Source organism: Etheostoma spectabile, chromosome 15 (genome assembly GCF_008692095.1).
Source record: "Etheostoma spectabile isolate EspeVRDwgs_2016 chromosome 15, UIUC_Espe_1.0, whole genome shotgun sequence".
NCBI lineage: Eukaryota > Metazoa > Chordata > Actinopteri > Perciformes > Percidae > Etheostoma > Etheostoma spectabile.
Genome location: NC_045747.1, coordinates 11,027,464 through 11,044,362, shown reverse-complemented (window position 1 = coordinate 11,044,362; position 16,899 = coordinate 11,027,464). Strand labels below are relative to the sequence as shown.

The 16,899-nt window shown below is 38.3% G+C and overlaps 1 protein-coding gene across 1 annotated transcript; it reads right to left on the bottom strand.

Annotated features, from left to right (window-relative positions):
• Positions 1-10,723: 10,723 nt before the first annotated feature.
• tnfsf14 (TNF superfamily member 14) lies at positions 10,724-13,807 on the bottom strand. The gene is made up of 4 exons (XM_032538613.1): positions 13,326-13,807; positions 11,772-11,805; positions 11,618-11,689; positions 10,724-11,439 (listed from the first exon to the last, which is right to left on the bottom strand). The coding sequence occupies exons 1-4, from the start codon at positions 13,518-13,520 to the stop codon at positions 11,066-11,068; spliced, it is 675 nt and encodes a 224-aa protein (XP_032394504.1). The 5' UTR covers positions 13,521-13,807; the 3' UTR covers positions 10,724-11,065.
• Between the last annotated feature and the right edge of the window lie 3,092 nt (positions 13,808-16,899).

The window sequence follows — 16,899 nt, the reverse complement described above, 5'->3', positions numbered from 1 at the left end:
TCTACAATGGAGTGCTATGGAAATTTCTAAGTAACCTCTAACCTTTGACGGTACTGTAGATATTCTTATGGGGGAATTTGTGATTTAATTCAATAACTTTCATTAGGGTGTGTTCTGTGTGTCAGTCTATTGATACATTTTGGTACTAAATCTGGGTCCGGAGTGAATGCCTGTGGAATATCCAAGTTCAAACTAACTTCACCGCGATCATGTAATCAGTCATGCCTTGCTCACTGTGTGACTGTGTGTGAGAGCTTTTCTGCCCCCTGGTGTAAAGACAGAAGCACAGCTGCTTCAGCTTTTTAAGGTTTCACAGCAGTCTGAAACACTCTGGCTGTCATGGTTTGTCACACCTAATTTGGGTTGCAATTTACGGTTAGTAAATAAAGTTATAAAAATGTCGGAACAAGTGACAAAAACGTCGGAAGAAGTGACAAAAACGTCAGAAGAAGTGACAAAAACGTCAGAAGAAGTGACAAAAGAAGAAGTGACCAAAACAACGTTGGAAAAAAAAATCTGATAAAAGCTATAAAAATATTGTAAAAAGAGAGCATGTACCATGTAAAAAAAAAAAAAAATGGGAAAAAAAAAATACTTTGACAAGGCAACAAAAACACAAAACACATGTAGTATAAAATACAATTTAGCATAAAATACAATGTTTATTATAAATTAAACTAACAATCCATCGGAAATGATTAGCCGTTCAAACCCAGTACTATTTTGATCATTTTCAGTTTCTAAAATTTACTTTTACTTTTAATACTTTCAGTACATTTTCCTGATGACACTTACATACTTTTACTTAAGTAACATTAAATTTACTTGTAACAGAGTATTTTTACAGTGGGGTAGTAGTTCTTTTAATCAGGTAAAGGACATGAATACTTCTGCCACCCCTGACTGTAGGTCATGAGTGACGCAGCATAAAGCATTATTTAATTAGTTTTTTAGCCTTACATTTTCTATTCTTATGTCTCTGTCTGTTTGGTGCATTATTAATTTACACCCACTAGATGGCTGTAAAACGTCCTCATTCACGACAGCAGGGAAAGTAAACGGACTGTGCATCAACAGTAGTCACTGAGGAGTGGATCAGAAATGGCTGGGGTCACAATGATCATTTAGTGTATTTAAGGATGTCAAATTAAAATTTTTAACATATGGTGTAGCAGTGCTATATCCATGTGTTTACATGTACTGCAGTCACTTTCAGTCTATGACAATCTACTCTTGGTGTAATCAGTTGTATCTGAGCTGATTTTCCATCCTACTTTGACATTATGCCTCACTGTTTCCGCTATTAATTTAGCCCATTACCACAGGTATCCATCCTCAACCACTCTGATAATGTTGGACGAAATTTCATTTTGAATGATTAAACGTCTTTCCTCTGTGTCTATCAAATGAAACTGTGATTCATTCAGGGTTATGCTATTTGGTCTGGCTTTTGTTCTGAAAGTGTGATAATCACCCACAATTCAAAGGGATGATACAAACATTGCTGAAACAATCATATTTCCTTCTCTGTTTCTATAACGTTCGTCATCACAGGCCACACTCGAACACTCATGTGTTTCAATACTGCTGACTTCCCAAATGCAATTGTTTTTCTGTTTTTTTCATACAACTCATTTACGTAAAATACAATCCTACTATACTGCAGTGCACATAAATGCCTTCAACCGCTGTGAATTAAAGTCAGTGATAAGTCCGGGCATGTTGTCTGTAATTGTGTCACTTGACTTGCCAGTATTAAAGGTCCCCTACCGCAGGTACCATTTTTGTCTTTGAGTCCCCTTTTTGGTTTGATGACACATACCTGAACCAAAGCCCCATCCTGTTTGCTGCTGTGAAACTATCCCCAAGCAAAGTACTAACAGGGAAAGTGAAGTTTGTTTTGTTAACCTCAACCTGAATCTATGTATAGCTGGGAATTTTCAATAAGTGCAAACAGTAAACAATCTATCATGACATTTCCACTATGACATTTGTTTGACATTATCTTTTTGATTAAAAGATAAGGAAGTACATTTTTGTACCCTGTGTGGGACGTGGAAGTAAATAATAGTATTTGAAAGGTCTTAGCTTTTACACAGTAAGGATGTAATTTCCTCCTGGTATCCAATATTGTCTCAAACGCTTATTCCCATACATTTCATTCTTTATTCGTTTATTTGTGTATACTTTGTATTCAATTTATCCTGTAAAAAAAGATTTTTATCTCAGCAGTTTCCTGGTCTTATCTTTTTACCCACATATTTTAATGAAAATAAATGTACAGAGATAAGCTACCAAGATATAGCATTCATGAAAACTTCAATAATCCAATGCTAAATTAATAAATTGGATCCTTGTTAACTTGTTCTAATCAACTCTTGCTCACATTCTGTAGCTTTTCTTTTTCTAAAGTAGTTTCAAGTATGTTAAAAACTGTTATCATACCTTGTTTATTATTGCGACACATAGAGAAAAAAAGGAAAATATGGAGCAATATCAGCAAGGCAATGACTTTCATTGTTGGCAAAACACCAACATAAAAAAGGATGACACCACCACTTAAACACTTCATAAAGTCTCATCATTAGAAAAGGAACTGAATGATTCATTTTGGAATTAATTTATGTTAAAGTTCTTTGCTGCTTCCTTCTGCTCCTGGTAGTGAGTGTTCCTCCTTTTTGTGTGAACTGTGGTGAGTAAAGGGCCAGCCCCAAGATACACATACAACCTGGGCCTTCTGTGTTTGCCTGCAGTAACACAAAGGGGGAAGTACAATCTGGATTCCTCTTTGTTCTATAGATACTCAGGGCACAGCAGAACAAAGTCAGACATCAAGAACGTCCTCCTCAGATGCACACACTGAGCTCAGGAAGCGAACACACACACTGCTTTGGTGCAGAGCAGAGGAAACTGAGGACCTGTTCACTTGTCAGTTCTTAACATCTGTCTTCCTCAAGCCACTCTAAACTCTGCCGTCGGACTGACAATGCCACAGCATACTCAGCATTCATTAATCCACGTCCTGCTGTTGTGGATTACCATCCTTTCCATTGTCCAGGTTGTGTTCATCGTCCTCTTCTTCACAGCTGGACATCATGACCTGGTGAGACCACAAAAAATATCCTTGGATTGAATTTACAGAATGTTACAGTATCTTGTGGGCGTTAATGATGACATACAAACTTTACATTGTACATCAGTTTTACCATAACCGTATCACGTTTGAATGAATCAACAAAGTTAATGATGCATGTTATGTTCAAACACCTGTGCAATGCAGCTGTTCTTTCTTGTGGTTTTGGTAGTAGCATGAGAAAGACACCCCTGCCTGTGGTCTGCAGTGGGTTACATAGACCTCTATTATCACTCAAACAGTGATAGCATTGGCATAATGTTCAAATGAAAACTTTGATACACCATCATAACCTTGGGAGAAAAACAAAGCAACACAACAAATACAGAACTAATTGAGCATAACTGGTATAATTTAAAGGAAGTTTAGCATTATGGTTGTATATTGAAGCAAATGCGTTGATTGTTATTGTCTGGAGTAAATATTTGACAGGAATATGCTTTAAACAAACACTGCATTGCATTTCAAATTTTGATTCATCATTGTCAAATTTAGCAATGGCATTTAGATAATTTGAATGATTTATTGCACCTACAGATGGGTCAATCCTCATTCACTGGCACATTTGTTTAATCAAAACCCTCTTGTAACTTTTGTCATTACTTATTTGTTATTCTGAGCATATTTTGTGCATCTGTTTCCTTCTCCAGTCCCAGAACAGTGACACTGTAGCACCAGAGCACCGAACAGAATTCAAGGAAAACAACACGCCTTCGGTAAGATAACCGCAACCAGTGTTCAAACTATACTGTGGCCTTTTGGGGGGGAGAGAATCTTTCAAAGAGTATGCACATGTATTTACCGACGGACAGTCGGGCGAGGTCTGTGACTCGAGTCTGTTTGCTGTGTTCCATGCCGTCATCAGTCTGAGGAGCCATCGGCTTTAATTTCCATTTTGATTTGATGTGTGAATCGGAAGGCGGGCAGTCTGACTCAATGACCAATCTAATTAATGGAGTGCTAACCCGGAAATGATGAGCGGGATGAGCAGGTTGCACATCAAAATGACACATTCTCAATATTTTTACAGACCCCCAAAATTTCACAAATCACGTTTTAAGGGGAGCCCATGTCTTATTCAGGTCGAGCCGAGCTCTCCCTATCTTCCCCGTTGTTTGCACCCTGACTGCAGCTTCAGAGTTTGTGCTTCTCCTGTTGACCTGTGTTGTGTTAAATACAATCTCAATACACACGCTCTTGGTGATTAAGATGGCATGTTACTGTTATTAGTTTTTGATTAGTTTTTCAATTCCACTACTCCAGAGCATGAGGGAGTGCCATGTTAGCAGCTAGCTTGTGTTACAAAGTGATCCACGTTCGTCACGGAAGTAAAGGCTGGACAACAATTGAGCTGATTGGAACAGTGTTTTCAGGATGGTACAGGTTGGTAAGTCCCTTTGGAGTGGACTTTGAACTTTTTAACTTTGTAAACCTATATCGTGCACAAAAAGATATCTAACACAATAAAAGGGAAAAAGCCAAAAAAGCACAATGTGAGCACTTTAAAGCAACCAAGGATGGAAAGAACAGGGCTTGGGGACTCAGGACTGCATCAATGCTGAGGTGGGCAGGCAATCGTGCGTCCAAGCGGTTTCACTTGAATCCGAACAGGGAGGTGGCAACGTCTGAGAGGAGATTAGCTGGCGGAAAAGCAGACAATGGCAGCAGGTCTTGAGGTGTAGGTCTGAACAGAGAAGCAGGAAGTTTACAAGCGCACGAGGAATACAGGCTTTGGACAAAACTAGAAAGCTAACAAAATTTAAACTCAGAGCCAAGTCCTACACTGGTGGATGAAACGATCTGGCGCCAATGGTGAGATCCGTATTGCAGAGGTGATTAGTGGAACAGGCAATAGATGTGCAGGTAGGAAGGATCGAACAGCCACCTCCCTTGACCTACTTTCAGGCTGAGTCAGTAACATCACACACAAACACAAAAGGGAAAAGTGGAGAGAACACGCACAGGACGGGGGAAGAAGCTGCCATCATAACGGGAGTTACTTATGTCAGATAGTCAACCTCTCTCATCGTGTCTTCAAGGAAGCACAGTGACGTCATTACCACATTCGGGGAAATGCCACTTAACTAAACTTTTGTCTCTTCTTTTTCCTTCTGAAGATAGTGTATGCCATATTCTGTTCTCATTTTAAAGATGGAAACAATAGTCTTATCACCACGCTTAAAGAAAATAAAATGTAACTTCTGTGTACTGTGCTGGTCTGTGTGTCAATGTTGGAGCCATGTGGGCAGTAGGCACCACGCTTAAAGATTTGTTGATCTCTTCATCTCAACAGCCCCCCTCCGACCATGGGCTTCCTTTGGGCAAAGGCTTAATGCTCACCTTTAAGATTACTGCAGGAGGTAAAGCTATTTTAAGAATTTCCATACTTAGCTGTATGACAAAGTCTGTACACATACTGAGTCAGCTCACCATTTACACAATGAGTCATGTCACCATTTACACAATGAGTCAGGACACCATTTACAAGCTGTTGGAAATACAGATAATGTTCTGGTCAGAAGGAATATATAATTCCATTAGATATAATCTAGTCACTAATTACAGCACAGCAGCAGCTAGTATACTTTGCTTCATGTGACATTCTCTCAACACAGTACATTCTGAATACAGTTCTAAGAAAACAAACTCACAGCCAATGGCAACTTTTCTGTCATCAACAGTCAACAGGACAATTAAATTTGTTGCAAAGAATCCACATCCAAGCGTGGTCTCAGATGAGGGAAAACCAGTTCTGAACATAAAGATGGATGGATATTTCTTTCTAAGTCTTCGGGTGACACTGTCATCATGTAATGCATCACAGTACACAGTCACTCTGAAGACGAAGGACAATGTTATCCTGAAGGGCTGGATTAACGAAAACACATGCAGCACCGGCCTCCTCAGCAAGGTAGAGGTGCTTTCTGCTGGAGCCACCCTGGTCATCGACCTGCCAGCCAATGCTCGAACCATTGATGAAGAAAATTCTCACTTGGATATCATCTACATACTCAAGCCTTAGATGCAACTTTAATCCAATACATATCTATATTCTAAATCCTTGCCACATTCCAGGGCACCCGTCCAGCTGTGGGTCCTGCTCAGATGCACTTACAGTATTTGTTCACTTGTTACCAAACAGACCTCTGTCTTTTGCTTTGGATCACCAGATCAGCAAATCACTTAACTGTTTTTCTGCAGTCATCGATGATGCATGAATGGGTTGGATTCAACATTGGACACCGTCTTTTACCCGCAGGCTGGGTAGAAACCTCACCACTTTAAATTCTGGTCTACTAAAACGAAAAATCCATCCAATAAAACAGAATGTGTCCAATTATTTTGGCCAGTAAAGTCAAATATACTATACAGTAGCTCCAGGATTGGTCACAGGATTACGTCATCACTACAAATCTGCTTCTTTGCTGTTGTGCTTAAGGGAAAAAGTTTTCAAATTCAAACTTTAAAACTGATTGTACTGTTATAACATGAAGTATACTGTATTTTTGTATTGATCTGAAAAGCAAAATTGTCATTGTTTCTTAAATAGCTGTGATCAGGAGCACATTAGTCAGTAAAGCAGGTATTCAGAGGGAGCCAATGTCCTTTCTTTTTTTTTTCCCTTGTTGGAGTTTCTTACAGTTAAAATGTGTAGTAGTAGTACTAAGAGAATGTATTATCTGAAGTGCCGTATCTACTGTCAGAACTGTGTTGTTTGCATCACAGCTTTGTTTTCTACTCGCTGATTTATTATTTTGAACTGTAGGAATTATATATTTATGTCATATTTATTTATTGTTTGCAGTAAAACGTATACCGATTGTATTTAACAACATTCCAGCGAATAACCAATGAATGAATGTCACTGTGTGACAATGTATGTCATTGTATGGCAAACATATATTGTTAGTGAGTCACTGGAATGTAGGTCTGTACTGTTTTCTTGATTAATTATTGTAATAATATAAGCTTGTACAAACTACAGACTACATTGTTTGTAACTGTACGTATGTATTATGTATTTGGTAAGACATGGTATGATGGAATATTATGGTCGTTTCACTGTCTGTAATGATTTTGAGAATTGTTTGTTATTATGTAAAAACAACAACCACATTTCCATACATTATAATTTCCATTTTCATGATCTGAATTTAAAATGAAAAGTGAAAAGACTTCTTGTGCATAGTTTGCTTGTTTATTCCGGTTTTTAAAATTTATTTTTGCATGAATGTTTTATTTTGCTTAATACTTTTCTATTTTCTGTACAGTTTATACTTAACATATTTGTAAAAATATATATGTATATATGAAAGTAATGATGACAAAGGTCTGGTTTAAAAACAATTTCTTCTGAAATCCTTTCATTAGTAGTAAAAGTAAAAAAGACTAGACAGAACCAACCTCCAAATCTCTTTCCCTACCTGTATCACACATTATGAAAAGTGAAATCGTGACTTGGTAGTTTATATGGAAAATTTCATGTGCTAAGAGATGTTGGGAGAAAAAATGTGGTTTTGTCAATGATTTTTTTATTGTTTTTAATGCAACACAGAACTGCTCGCACCCCTGATGATGTGTGTATGTTAGTGTGATTATAAAAGCATTTGTTCTGGGAACATTTTTACATCTGACTACATCAACATACTGTAACTCCTGGCATTTTTCTAATTAAAAACTATTTTGTCAAACTGTTTATTATATTTGATGTGTTTAAAAGACCTAATACATAGCCAAACAAAGCGAATGAAATTACAAAGAGGAATTGGTGCTTTTGACTGTGAGTCATTTTCGAGACCCTGGATATGAGGTGAAAGTGAGAGGTCATAAGTTAACAGTGGGACCCCGCAGATAATGAGTCACTAATAGAAAGATACAGGGGGCACTTCCTTGGCGTATGCTGTCGAATAATATTTTTCTCCAGACTGACAAAGCAAACTCTTACACAAACATCCAACATGATATCTTACCTACATCACACCAATAGAGATACAGTATACAAAAGGTCATTGGAAAGTGGTGTTAGTCATCACTAAAAAGACAAGACATTTTCCAAGTTACTGAGGTTTCATTTTCTTTTCCATATATCAGCCACAGAGTCCTATGTCTGTATTAGCTGTTGCCACCACAGCTTTCGATTCCTGAGGAGAGGTCCAAGATGTTGAATTAAAATGCACCCAACAGACCCATTTACCACCCACTCTTGTCTCATGTATTAGAGGCATCTGCACGGGTTGGTTTGTCCCCACCTTTGCTTTCCACTGCCCGATGTCAAGCCAGACGTAACAAAAGTTGTGTATCTGCCTAAGGATGTGTGACAGCTTCAGAAAAACCCTAATTTTCATAATTTTCACCCAAACCACACAGAGAAAGCATGTGTGTGGTGTAAGACGAATCCATGTGTTTGTATGTGTTTTGCCTGTTATGCTTATTGTTGAAACGTTGTGTCGCTGCTTTTCTTGGCCTGGTCTCTGTTCTAAAAGAGACCTCTTTCCTCAATGAGACAAACCTGGTTAAGTAGAGGCTAAAGAAAAATCATGTATTCAATGTGCAATCATTGAATAACATGCTGTTTCAAGCTCATCAGCAACTGCTAGTAAAAAATGACACACATTATAAAACAATATTTGTCAGAATTCAAGGCATGTGAGGTGATTTTTGAGAGAGAACAACTATCAAGAACATACTGTATAAGCAAACGGTGTAAGTTTCTTTTGTGAAATATGTTTCCGTAAACTCAGCAGCAAAGTGGACCCTCTGGAAGCTCTGCTCAATGTCAGCACTCTATTGTTCTTCTCCTGATCTAGAGACCAACACAAGGGGACAGTATTCAGCTGTGGACTGTGTGCTGTGTGTCACACGACCACCTTTTAGTTTTGCTTTGCAGAACAATGTTGTTCTAGACGCCACATGTGGTTTGTTAGGATGGCTTCTAAGTGACAAATGGGTAGTTATTTCCAAAGGTATTGAGAAAATTGTTGACAGTTTCTCAACAGAGTGTTATCTTACAACACAGCCCTGTTTTACCAATGGAAAATATTTGTTTTGTTTTGTTTCATACAATGTGAATGATTAGATTGAGATCATAGACAAATAATTAGTACTGTCATCCCACATAAATTCTCTGTACAAGTCATGTCTGGAACTATGTTTAAATGTGAGAGTAAACTAAACCGCATGAATCCCAACCACTGCTGCTACAGCTCCCCCTCCTTACAGTCTCTCACACCTCATAGGCCAGCCAGCGCTGGAAGATAAAGACTCATGAAAGGAGAATATAAAATGTCTGAGCTAATAAGGTCACCCATGATTTGATAGACAGTTTGTTTGCTTATGAGTTCAGACTATATATAGCAAAAGCCTGATCTGTATATGGGTTTTACCAATTAAAACAAAACTAGTACAGGCCAAAGAAAAAAAATATTTTGAGGTTTACACACAAACACACAAACACAGACACACACACACACACACACAGACACACACACACACATGTTCAGCATCTTCTGCTCTCCGGGTCTGGGGTTGGAAATAAAAGTGAGTCAGGCAATCTTTGGCTGAGACACCCTCCCACCCCACCCCCCCACCCCCCCACCCCATAGCAGGCCCCACTACCATTTCCTTTTCAGTTTACAAATACACAACTCTGTGGGTGTTTTCAAGAGCGGCTTCTTCGAACAGGCACAGCTGAAGGGAAAGTGTAACAGTGACTGTATGACAGATATACAAAAGACGAAAAAAAGAAGCGTCAAACAGTGATGAAGCTTTCTGAGTATGTCAGCATGCTTGGGTGGTGATGGCGCAGTGGATATGATACATTTACCAATGTGTCCCTGAGCAAGACACTTAACCCCTGTTTGCGCCAGAAGCATGTGGCTTCTGACATATATAGCAATTGTATATCACTTTGGATAAAAAGCGTCAGTTAAATGACTTGTAATATAATGCTTGTCACCACGGTAATGAAAGCATGTCATTATCTATATAGTAGATAAGTACGCAGATCTAAATGTGTGGACGGTGTATTGCAGCTACTGTCCCTCTCAACCCCTTCAGCTCATGCACATTTGTCACATAACTTGTGTAGTTAGTTACAGCACGGACACATGTTGGTTGAACGTGGTTGTCACTTTTTGTCATGTGTCACTGTTCTATTTAAAAAAAAAACATTTCTCTTATGAGCGAGTGGTGTGGTTGGACTGAGTGGGTGAAACTGATGCAACTGCGACCACTCAGCAAAGACTCCTGCATGGCCTCACTTGACACAGCAGGAAGTGAGTATATTTCAGCTACATGACGGCCTAAACAAAAAGCTTGAGAAAACCAATAAACAGGAGTTTTGAATCATGTGTTTATTTCAAAATGTAGTAAACATTATTGTACATACATTCAGCAGAATCATTCATTCTACAACTGGAGGAATACATAAATAGTGTGCAGTATGTGTCACAGCAAGAATGAAAAGAAATGTATAAGGAGCAACAGTTTTAAACAGTTTGTATGTTTTTAATTTTAGCATGAATACGACACATATGTTTATAATCAGCAACCATATGAAGTAGCAGGAAAACTGAACAATGTATGAAAGTTTCTATAATGAATCATTTTGTAACATTCAGACTATTATGTTTAAAATATAAAAAAATATGTAAGAATTCCCTGATGAGAAAAGTTTTTTTTTAAATACACATACTCAAAAATGTATGAGTTCCCCCCCCCCCAATAAAAACAAGTCTTCAGTACGGTCTTAACCTTCACCATACTCAAAGAGGCACAAAGAGGTTTTCACACCTTCATCTTTCCAGATACATACCTACTTGTTCTTCACAAAGAGAATCAATAATTCTCAAGAAGATTCTTTGGCATTTATTTTCAACTTTTAAAGACTCTTTTCCAAGCGTTTGGATTCATTGTGAAACATCAATGTGATATTTATATCATATATGCACCGAAGATGTTCTCAAAGGAATTGTGACGCCGAATGTTTGAGGTATTGCTCACTTTTACAAAAAGGACATCATCTTTTGTGAGGTGAAACACTCCACCCAGGTAACTGTTGGATTGCATTTTTCCGTATTTTCTGGACATTAGGAGGGGAATATCTCCCCCAAAGTACCGATCAGTTTTCCGGTTAACAGAGTGGTTAAACCTATCAGTGACAAAGAAGGAAACCTTGGAATAGACATAGTAATAACCCTCCTTCTGAATGACGAGACCTCTGTCTTTGTAGTCCATTTCATAGAGAAGAGGGTCTGCATTCATGCTCCATGCCATGATGTGTTTTTCGTGAACTACATCTTGTCCATCTGGGGGGGAAAAACAGGAACAGTGTGAAGATTCCTCATTTTATTCATACAATGTATTTGTCACATTAAACAGGGACTTCAAATGATGAATACAATATAAAGAGCAAACGCTACAACAATGTATGTCATTCATAAATTGAACACTATGTTAATGGAGGAACATCAACACTGGTCTCACCTGTCAGATGTGCAACCGGTTTGGACGGAAGAATAAGACTGGGACTTTCAATGGAAGGAGAAATGACTTCACCTGTGTGAGGAACAGACATAATGTGACTGATTAAGTAAGTAACGTAACATTTGTTGGTTAAGTAAAACGTGCTGAGACATACCTCCAGTGAGCTTAGAGGACGATGCTGAGGGGGCCTGCAACAGGAAAAAAAAGGGTTACCTCTCAGTTGTATATATTTTTTTGTGTTTGTGAGCATGCAAATGCAAATCTAAAAGCAGGCTCAATCACCCTTGCTGGATACGTGACCAAATTGCAAAATTAAGATATAAAAATCTGCGATCTCACTGAACCTAAAATCTGAATTTTGTTTTAAGGACCCCCTTTGGTTTTTCTATGATGTTATCTTTCTGTGGAACAAAGTAGAAGAGGTCTATCTTTCCGGTAATAAACAAAAAGTAGATCACAATCATGCTACAGGAAATAGACCACTTCCTTTTCTCCACCGTCCCTTGTTTGTACTGTATGTATACCTTTGTGTGCCAAACAGTGTAGAAAGAAGAAAGCCCCCTCCCTCTCCCCCTACCCCGTGACTGCTGCCCTCACACAGAGCATCCGACGAGGCCAGGAAACTGAGTCACAGCAATACAGTAAAACCACCGACCACTCACTATCTTGGATCATCACGTCTGCATGCCCCTACCATCCGGGGACGTCAGTGGAGATTTCTCATACACAGGCCACACTTCTCCATCTATACTCTCTTCCCCATAACCGTGACATTATTTCAACGTCAGCAGTTTTTGGGGAAAACAATTAGATTGGAGTAAATGTCAGTTGTGTTCCTATCACGAGATTCCTTTGCTTCACTAAACACAGACAAGCTCTCCAAGTGTTGTATAAAGTGTGTTTTTCTCCCAATATTCTAATTTCTTTTTTAAAAATCACACCTTAACTCCTTCATGACACGATGGGAACATCTGTCACCACAATTAGACTTTTAAATAATTTCCACATTGGTCATAACAGGCGGTTTTACCACACGTAGCATGTGACTCTGGGACACGCGTGTAGTTATGTGAACAATGGTAATTGTCCTTGCAATTGTACTTTGTATTGTAAATTGAATTAATACAACTCACAATGTTAAGATTGTACAGTTCTGAAGTAAGTTTCTCGTCACCAACATATGAAAGTTTGTTGCTTTCATAATATTTCACGATGCTATTATGTGTTCCGAGGTCATTCATTTTTGTAGTTTGCCATCTTTGTCGGAAAACGTTGACCTTGATAGTATCAATATGTATTTGATTGATATGTAATTCCATTTCTGAATGAAAATATTAAAGTATAAATAAGTAAGACTGAAGTGTTTAAAGAAAATCAAAATGTTTCTGAGAAAAACAGAAAAGGTCCCATTATGAATACTTACAACAAGAAAACTAAAGGTGTTGTTGACAAAAATACATCAAACAAAGTTTTAGGTTGATGGTGACAGAAAACAAGAAAGAGAAAACTGTTAGAAAACAAGAGAAGTGAAAGTGAGAATATGGTGTAAAAGCTGAATAAGATCTTATGAGTAAAGTGAGATTTCAAGGGATTTGAAGGGAAATGAAATCAATCAAAAACAGAGACACTGTGACACTTTGAGAAGAAATCACAGGAATAATCGAGTATTGTAAGCAGGAGTCGACTCAGCGATGGGGTTGATACTCACGGATTCAGGTTGGTAGAGACGGTAGATGAAGCAGGCTTCGATAACCATGCCGCACAACGCCACGCTCACCAGCAGGATCAGCAGGGTCTGTGCCAGTCCGGCACGCTGTCGCCTCTGGCTCAGCCTGGGTGGCAGTGGAGGCCGGGTGGCATAGGTGTCCACCACATACACAGAGGGGTATCCATCCTTGGACATAGCTAGAGGGCTCTCTCTGAAACTGAAAAACGATTCTGTTTGGTAATATCCTCTAGACGTTGTCAGAGGGTGCTGCTTCAAAGGGGCCGCAGAGACAAATAGACTTGAGATACAGAGCAGAGGGTGACACAGCAGCAAAATGGGTGGGCTTCCTTGTGGTTGGTTCAAGTGGAGATGGCTCTCGAGTAGTCAGATAAGAACATACTCAGATACAGAAATCTTGAGATGTATCACCAAAGCCCCTTCTTAAGGTTGAGCTGCACCTGTCTACACATGCATTTTTTCCCATGAAGCTGCAAAACCTTACACTCAAGGTAGAAGACGACAATCACTAAGTGGGAGACCAAGTACATTGTATTTCAACTTTCCCTTCACACCCTCCCACTTCACTGTTATAGCAATGTTGAAATATCTCCATTCACACTTCCTCTCTTGCCTATACTCTCTCTCTCTGTCTCTCTGATAAATCCACAACGTTAAACCTGTGTGTCTTGTTGCAGAGAACAGAGCAGAGTTGCCAGGCATAAGCATGTAAGAAAATAAAACTACTGAAGCAACCAAACTCAGCCAGGGTAGGGTGAGGTAAAGTGGCAAGTTTAGACTGTGTATACGTTTAAGGGTCTTAAATGCTATACACTTTTTCTCTTGATCACACCTCTGTGATAGTTCACCCACCTCATAAAAATAATTGTCTTTGTGTGATAGATGGAAATGAACATGAGGTGAAAAAATGGTAGCTACCAGGGGCTACTAGGATCACATCACACCTTATAAGTCACAGTAATAACAAGAAATTTGACACAATGTTCTAACATTCAACAATTTTAGTTGCTTACATTTCACTTTAGGTTCTAATCTGCACCATGATATTACCAACTTCTTCTTTGGGGACTACCAATGTTAAACTTCACAACTACACTCTCCCTCCTATAGGCTGAGATGAAAGGGTCTGAAATGGCCAATGGTAGCTACAGCCCCAGGTTTGAAGTTTTTATTTTTTATTTTAGCTTTTTGTTTTGATTCAGTTAACAATATATCTCGCATTGACCAGCAAATGGGCAGGAGGGCACATGGCCTAATACAAACTGAATTAAAAAACCTAACAAGCATGATGTGATGTACAGAAATGGACATCCAAGCTGCTCTGCTCCCTTCCTGACTTCTGACCTTCAAGTACATTTTTTTCTGCAGAGATAAGCAAAGAATCCCATTCAGGTTAAACCCTTTGACTGATACTGCTCTAATACATCTTACAAATATATAGACCATCCTCCACATTCTGCGAAGGAGACTCTGGCTGGTTCAAATAACATTCTGGGAGGGGAGAAAAATGTTTGGTTAATTGGCATTTCTTTAAACTAATCACAATCGTTTTGGGTGGTGCTAAATTTCGCATGGAGCAGCTGCAAAATTGCCTCAAAAGTTATTTTAGTCATGCGAGAGAAAATTCAGATTGGACAGATAGTCTGGCAAGCTGTCTCATTTTACCCTGCAGAGATCTGAGGACAACCATAGTTTTCATAGATCAACCGGAATTTAGAATTCCAATACAAAGAAAGTTGAAGACATAAGAAAAGACATGCATCCGGCGGCATATATGAAACTCAGGGATGCCAAACATATTCCATGCAAATTTGCAAAATGTGTTTCTTGTTCTCTTAAACAGTCCTTGTGGTGGTGCTGAGGGACTACTGGGAAACAAATTACACAACAATTAAAATGTAGTCAGAATATTAATTTTTAATACATTTAACTTGCCAATTAAGAGATATATCTTTCAATATATAATATAGTAATAATAATAATAATATATTTCAAACTGAATCAATTCAATTCAATTTACAGGTTTATAATTACACTGTACTATTTTATCTAATTGAGAGACATGTTTGATGCCCAGATAAGTGACATTCTCAGAAGGTTTAAACTAATTATCTCAAAGATTTTCATTAAATAAATGTCTGTTACAGTAACTATCTATTACCTATAATGAGGTAACCTAGCAGAGTTTGGTCCGGCAGAGAGGGTAGGGGGAGGCAACTCAACAGACTTGCTCTTCAACTCACTTGTTAAGTGAGGCAGTGTACTGTTTTATTCCAGACTCTGCTAGCGTTGTGAGTAAATATTACACAGGCCACACTGTCCTAAAACACACCAGCAATTACTGCTTATCATATGTGCCACCGCAAAGTCCGAAATAGAGACCTTCAAGGTTGTAATTTTAAAACACAGTGATGGTTGCACGTATCAATTCATTAACATAATATATGAGTTTGAGGCATTGCTTTTATATCCAGATTCACATTTATTTTGAAGCACATCTATCAGGTTTAATATCTAAATATATATAGATCTAAGCAGTCTGGTGGCCTTGACGAGAGCACAGAACGCCTTCAGTTACCCTGTTTAAACTTAAACAGGGCTGTCTGACGGCAAGGAAAAGTGGTGAAAATATTCTAAATATAGCGTACACTAAACGGACATACATTGGTTTCATTTAGGTGGGCCATCTGTGACTGTCCTCCTGCCGGCTTCTCCAAAACGGGTATGTGCCAACTGCTATCTGCTGTAGGTAATACATTGAGTATGGAAGAAGTACCTCAGAAAACCCCACTTCAAAAAATCCAAACTATCCCCTCAAGTAATGTATAACTATAATGCATTACTAATGATGACAATGAATTATAATGCAGGATGTATCATGACTTCCTCCAACTCACCATTAAGAAACTATGAATTTGCACAATATTATTAATTAACAATTGTTAATTACTTAATTTTGATTGTCATACCACTAAATTAGCTGGAACCCAGTAATATAGGAAAGGGTATTTGAGACCAATGCATTTGATCAGTATGTCTGAGAGCAGAACCTTTCTCATAGAAATATGTTACATAAGCTGTGTTTATTAAACTGGTCCCATGCAAACAAAAACATGTTGCTGCATACAGTCTTTAGCAATGTTGACACAATCAGATTACTGACACTCAATTGATACCTAGTTTGACTTTTGATGCAAATTGTCTTCATGCTTAAGCATGTTTGTCCATCATCTCCTGATTTTGTCAGTGGGGACCTGCTAGAGGTTTTTGGTTTTAAAGCACCTTTCTTTTCTGTGCTCTCTTCACTTTTTTAAACAATGACAACATATATTAATTAAGCTAAATACAACTTGCTAAAAGACATTTATAAGGACAATTTTGTCATGCAGCAACATGTGTAATGTCTGCATCTGTCTAATTTGGTGGTGTATAAATTAATTTATGAGTTAAATGTTAATTAAAAAATATACAGTACAAACTACAAGCTTATAGTGACTTGATCATTTTTAGTGAGCAACTGGAATTTCTCATTTTAAATTAATACAGGCATTATGTC

Coding starts and splice junctions, on each gene's coding strand:
- tnfsf14 (XM_032538613.1), bottom strand. CDS start 13,520: ATGTCCAAGGATGGATACCCCTCTGTGTATGTGGTGGACACCTATGCC. Junction 11,806..13,325: donor GTCTCTACCAACCTGAATCC/GTGAGTATCAAC, acceptor TTCCTGTTGCAG/GCCCCCTCAGCATCGTCCTC. Junction 11,690..11,771: donor GTCCTCTAAGCTCACTGGAG/GTATGTCTCAGC, acceptor TTCCTCACACAG/GTGAAGTCATTTCTCCTTCC.